The sequence below is a fragment of the Triticum aestivum genome, chromosome 6B (genome assembly GCF_018294505.1).
Source record: "Triticum aestivum cultivar Chinese Spring chromosome 6B, IWGSC CS RefSeq v2.1, whole genome shotgun sequence".
Taxonomy (NCBI): Eukaryota; Viridiplantae; Streptophyta; class Magnoliopsida; order Poales; family Poaceae; genus Triticum; species Triticum aestivum.
Genome location: NC_057810.1, coordinates 726,688,010 through 726,693,583, shown reverse-complemented (window position 1 = coordinate 726,693,583; position 5,574 = coordinate 726,688,010). Strand labels below are relative to the sequence as shown.

The 5,574-nt window shown below is 51.0% G+C and overlaps 1 protein-coding gene across 1 annotated transcript; it reads right to left on the bottom strand.

Annotated features, from left to right (window-relative positions):
- Window positions 1-1,715: 1,715 nt before the first annotated feature.
- On the bottom strand, window positions 1,716-3,010 carry LOC123135254 (uncharacterized protein At2g24330). Its single transcript, XM_044554311.1, has 4 exons — window positions 2,773-3,010; window positions 2,514-2,667; window positions 2,296-2,408; window positions 1,716-2,068 (listed from the first exon to the last, which is right to left on the bottom strand). Exons 1-4 carry the CDS (start codon window positions 2,995-2,997, stop codon window positions 1,946-1,948), a joined length of 615 nt encoding a protein of 204 aa, XP_044410246.1. The 5' UTR covers window positions 2,998-3,010; the 3' UTR covers window positions 1,716-1,945.
- Window positions 3,011-5,574: the final 2,564 nt, after the last annotated feature.

Sequence of the window (5,574 nt, the reverse complement as noted above, 5' to 3'; positions counted from 1 at the left end):
ATAAAAGTAGTATATAGACATATGAAACAAAATTGTTTTGCAAGACAAATATGACGACGCCATTTTTTTATACATGTTCAATTCATGTACTTTAATATATATTAACCACATGTCTTCGAAGGCGCTTTGACCCTCCGCCACTATGTCATGTCAAGTTCTCCGACTTCGTTAACTGTTTCCCAAGGCAGGGCGCACGACATCATTTATCAGATAATCCTTTCATTCTTAGAGCCTGTTGAAGGAAAGACCAGTTGACCTTGTCATGGGCCTTTTCAAAGTCAATCTTGAAAACTACTCCACTCATGTTTTTCCGGTGCATCTCGTGAACAGTCTCATGTTGGATTACTACTCCGTCAAGTATATTTCTGTCTTGCATGAAAGCCGTTTGAGATGACCAGATGACACGGTCAGCAACCGTGTTCGGCCTATTAGTAGCGACTTTGGTGAAAATTTTGAAGCTGGCATTAAGGAGGCATATGGGTCTATATTGTTGGATCCGCTCAGCCTCCTTAATTTTCGGCAACAAAACGGTCTCACCAAAGTTAAGCCTGAATAGATCAAGTTGACCGGCATGAAGACAATTGAACAATTTCAAAAGGTCAATCTTGATGACCTCCTAGAAATTCTGATAGAATTCTGTGAGGAAACCATCCGAACCTAGAGCTTTGTTATGTTCCATTTGGAACACCGCATCTCTCACCTCCTCTTCAGAGAAAGCTGTCGTGAGGATATCGTTCTCTTCTACCGTGACTTATGCAATGCCATCTATTCGGGCTTCGTCAAGTGTGAAATTACCTTCATCTGACCCCCCGAACAGAGACTAGTAGTATTTGGTGATATAACTTTTGAGCACTGCCTGACCTTCGATCCGCCCATCATCTTGTTGAAGACTAAAAATACACTTCTTCCAATGCCGACCATTGGTAATGAGCTGGAAGTAATATGTATTACTGTCTCCCTTCAAGATGAAGTCTGCTTTAGATCTTTGATAATATTTGATTTCCTCTTCTTGCAAAAGACGTTCAACTTTTTCATTGGATTGATTTTTCAATTCAATCTCTTGTTGCGACAAGATGTGAGTCTCTGCGACTTTGTTGAGATCGTCAATAATAATGGATAGGCGTTGTTTTTTTCTTTTTGTACATCCCATTGGCGTGTTTCGCCCATCCAGAGAGGCGTTGCCTTGTTGCTCTTATTTTAAAGTTTCATCTCTGAATAGGTGTACGACCAACGGTGGGCCTCTTTAGAGAAAGGTGTCGTGAGGATATCATTCTCTTCTACGAGCCCACACATTCTTGATTATGTCCTCAAAGCCTTCCCGGTGCAACCATCCCAGTTCAAATTTGAAAGGGCGGCCAGTAGTTGGGCTCGTGGAGTTAGAATCAAGAATAATAGGCACATGATCCTATAATTCCTCAATACGCTCTAGGGCCAGTATGAGTGAAAACCCCTATGCATCACATATCAATTATAGGAATCGGACTAGGATGGTTAGACTGCACAGCCGCATGCCTAACCACTGGGCTAAGCCTCTCTTAACCTGGTTCATATTATATTTCTGCTGTGGTTGTGGTTATGATGGGCACGTTCTGGCATGCCAAGATCTCAGGACAGACATGCATCCAAGCTAGTAGCATGATGATGCTGGTGTGCCATGCCAGCAATGTACGTAATATATGCCAGGCCACAAAGGCTGGCTCACAGCACAACCGGAATTGAATCGTAAGAAAGTGCCCCAATTCAAAAGCCCAAGGGTACAACCAACCAACCAATGTGTCTGCACGTATGAGTATGATGATGGTAGTGCCACTAGGCTAGTGGCAGCACGTTGCAGATTTACAGTACTGACGGACGGTGAAGACAAATAAATGTTCCACGCATGATCGATGATGTCGGCGTCCGTCGCCATGGATGATGCAGAGAAGGTGGATGGAGGTTGAGTCAGTCAGTCGTCTCCGATGTGGAAGCTCAGCCGCGAGTGGCTCCGCTTGATCCTCCCGGAGGCGGCGGCCGCCGCGGCCACGACCGGCTGGTCGGAACTAGCAGCAGTAGCATCTGGATCGTACTTCTGCATCCATCCATCCATCGGGATGGGCACAGCACGTTAATTGATCAGGCACAAGAAAATCTAACAGCATCAGATGCAGTATTAAACTGCATCATGAATTCATGAATCATGATCATGGGCATCAGATCACAGCATGTGTGTACACTAGTAGTACATGGTGCCTGATTTGGTGTATGTATGTATGAATAAATGTGTGTATGCAGATGCAGGAGAGGAGCAGGACGTACAGTGGAGACCTCGCTGAGCTTCTGCATGTTGTGGTGGCTGCCGCGGAACTGCCCGATCTTGGCCTTGCGCTCCGCCACCAGCGCCCTCAGCCGCTGCTCGTCCCGCGCGTCCACTGCACACACGTAGAATTTCATCAGAAAAGAAGTAGCACATCTGATAGACCATTGGAGATGCTTCATCTTAATTTCTTTACTGTGGTTGATCGGTGTGAACTTACACATCTTGTGGAGCCTGGCGAACGCGGCCAAGACGACGGCGGCCGAGGCCGGCACGGCGAGCAGAGGAGTAGCCAGCAGGAGCAGCAGCTTCCTGCTCCAGCCGGCCACGCGCCGCCGCCTCGCCGTCCAGTAAGCATGCACCAACGCCACCACCTGGTGAATAAATTTACAGGAGGTGATCAGATGGGATGAGATGACGGCTGATGGGAGCAACGGATGGATGAACAAGTTAGCAGATGAAGAAGGTGACGGACGGACCTCGATGGCAAGGGAGGCGACGGCGATGCCGCGCCGGACGCCGCGGGCGCCGGCGTGGCGCCTGCTAATGCGGGCACGGACGGCGGCCTCCTCGTCGGCGACTGCGCGCAGCCGGCGCTCGACCGCGGCCGGGTCACCCGCGGGGTCGCCGAGCTTCCACCACACGCCCGAGAAGCTGCCCGCGCGTGCCAGCCGCTTCGCCGCGGGCGCCTCCGCATCCGCCATCGGTCCAGCTCGGTTCTGCTAACCAGGCGTCAACTAGTTCAAGCTGTTGTTTCTTATACCAATAATCCACCGAATGGAGGGGTTGTGCGCCCATGTCAACAAAATCCACCGACCACTGCAGCAAAACAAATAAGTAAAAGTCTCAGCGTTGAAATGGCAGAATCGTTTATATTCTTCTGTATTTTCACAAGCAGAGAAACGCCAGCTAATGTAAATTTATTAGAGTAGAATTTTCGAGCGGTGGTTAAGATCGCCAGCCACAATCAGTGATTGATCAAACGAGCACGTCGCCAGCCAACCATGACCTGATTTTTTCTCGACACCGTACTCAGCTTTTAAAAGCAATGTTAATGGTACAGCCAGCTGATGGTTATATGATATTATCATGTCATCTATAGCCAAATTTATAGCCGGCAAGTACAATGGTTAGATATAAAAATGTGATACTTTATTACTACATGACCCACTTCTCACACTTACATAGTGCCTAGGAGCACATGTTGAAGATGGCTCTTATTCTCTCACTCCTCTTCTCTCCACTCCATGCTAGCAAAAAAAATATTTTAATTCTTATAGACTGCTTACATGAATTTATTGTACTTACTCTAAGTGTAAGAGCAACTCCACGCAGCGATCCAAACGGACACGAATTTTGTCCGTTTTTCTTCCGTTTGAATCGACCTAGCGGACACTTTTGTTCGCTTTTTGTTTTGCGTCGGTATGTTCTCCCAAACGTAGGCGTACCCATGTCGAGCGGATATAGCATTTCTTTTGAAAAAAAATCGGAGCTGACGGGGCTTCTCCGGCCAAGACGAAGGGCACCTGCACGTCTACGCATGCGGATGAGCTCCTGCGCCGGTCCGTCCGCCTGTTGTCTGGGTGGTGGTGGGGCCGGCGGCGGGCGCGGCCGCCACGGCTGAGGTGTTGCGGGGTCAAGGCCTACCTCCGCGCAGCCCACGCCCGGGCGCGCGACTAGGGGCGGCGGACGCGGCCGCCACGGCTGAGGTGTTGCGGGGCCGACGCCTACCTCCGCGCGGATCCAGCCCCCGCCCGGGCGCGCGACTAGGGGCGGCGGACGCGGCCGCCACGGCTGAGGTGTTGCAGGGCGACGCCTACCTCTGCGCGGATCCAGCCCGCGCCCGGGCGCGCGACTAGTGGCGGCGGAGGCGCGCGACCAGGTTGGGCGACGGTGGCGCAGTGGCTGGACAGCGTCAGGGAGCGGCTGGGCGCAAGTGTAGTTGGAGAGAGAGATGGCGGACTGGGCTGGGTGTCCGGACACCCGGCGCTCCACCACCGGCTACTGCATCTATCTCGGCGACGCCCTCGTCAGCTGGTCTTCCAAGCGGCAAGCCACAGTCTCCCAGTCCAGCGGCGGAGGCTGAGTACCGTGCCGTGGCCAATGCAGTCGCTGAGTGCGTCTGGCTCCGGCAGCTTCTCGGTGAACTACTCTGCCCGGTGCGCTCCGCCACCCTGGTCTTCTGCGACAACATCTCGGCGGTCTACCTTTCCAGCAACCTTGTTCGCAACGGGCGCACGAAGCACGTCGAACTCGACATTCACTTTGTCCGAGAGCGCGTTGCGTTGGGCGAGTTCCGTGTTCTGCATGTCCCCATGCGACAGCAGTTCGCCGACGTGATGACCAAGGGGCTGCCATCAGATATATTCCGCGAGTTCCGCTCCAGTCTTTGCGTCTCCTCCAACGACGGCACGACTGCGGCGGGGTGTCAGCAGACATAGTCTGTGCGTGTGTGCGTGGTGACCATGAGCAGTTGTATCCACGGTCAAGCCGTGTTAGTGCTAGTAGCGGGTGTAGTAGTGCAGGTAGTGGCGCACGTTCTAGCCACGGCTGTGGTCTTGTAACTGTATATATACCCAGCCTTCGAGCTAATGCAATGTGTGTTTGAATCCTAATCCTCTCAACAAGGCCATTGGAAAAAAGAAGCATGTACGTGCGGGCTCTAGGTTTTCTCATAGATTTTAGGAAGTGTTATTTTATTTTATTTTATTTTATTTTTTGAGTAAAGGAAGTGTTATTTAACTCAACTATGAGGAGAGATCTCTCAAAAAACAAAAAACCAGAAGACTCTAAGGAGAGAAGCCCGAACATAGCGATCGATCGAGGCCAAAGTCTAAAGTAAATATCTTGTATATTTGTCAAGTAATCAACCCTTGCCATACCATCCCGATTCTGTTCGGTTATTGATTGATTCGGCTGGGTAAGTCCTTGGTTCGCAAGGCATGTGTGTACTTGCGGGAGTACCTCAACTTGAGAATCAAGGAAAGAGCAGCAGATCCCTTCCGGTGGCGACCTCGGTGGTGAGGGGGTCGCAGGATTCAGGTGTATGGATCATTTTTAAACTCTCGTGGTTTAGGTTTTTAGGTTATTCATTATTGTGGCATCGGCATCGGCAATGGCGATACTGAATAAAGATTCTTCATATCCTACTCCGAGAGGCGATTGGTCCTATGTAAGGATGGCGTGTCGGCGGCGGCATCCTCGTGGTGGGCACGTGTCCTCGGGCTTCGTCATTGCGGCGGCGTTTGCTCCAGCGCCGGCGCGGGAGTTTGGGAGGTAGT

Bases quoted from the DNA above. Each gene is read 5' to 3' on its own strand.
- LOC123135254 (XM_044554311.1), bottom strand. From the start codon at position 2,997: ATGGCGGATGCGGAGGCGCCCGCGGCGAAGCGGCTGGCACGCGCGGGC. The intron at 2,668-2,772 runs GTCCGTCCGTCA...TTTATTCACCAG, and splicing joins TCGCCTCCCTTGCCATCGAG to GTGGTGGCGTTGGTGCATGC. The intron at 2,409-2,513 runs GTAAGTTCACAC...ACGTGTGTGCAG, and splicing joins CGCCAGGCTCCACAAGATGT to TGGACGCGCGGGACGAGCAG.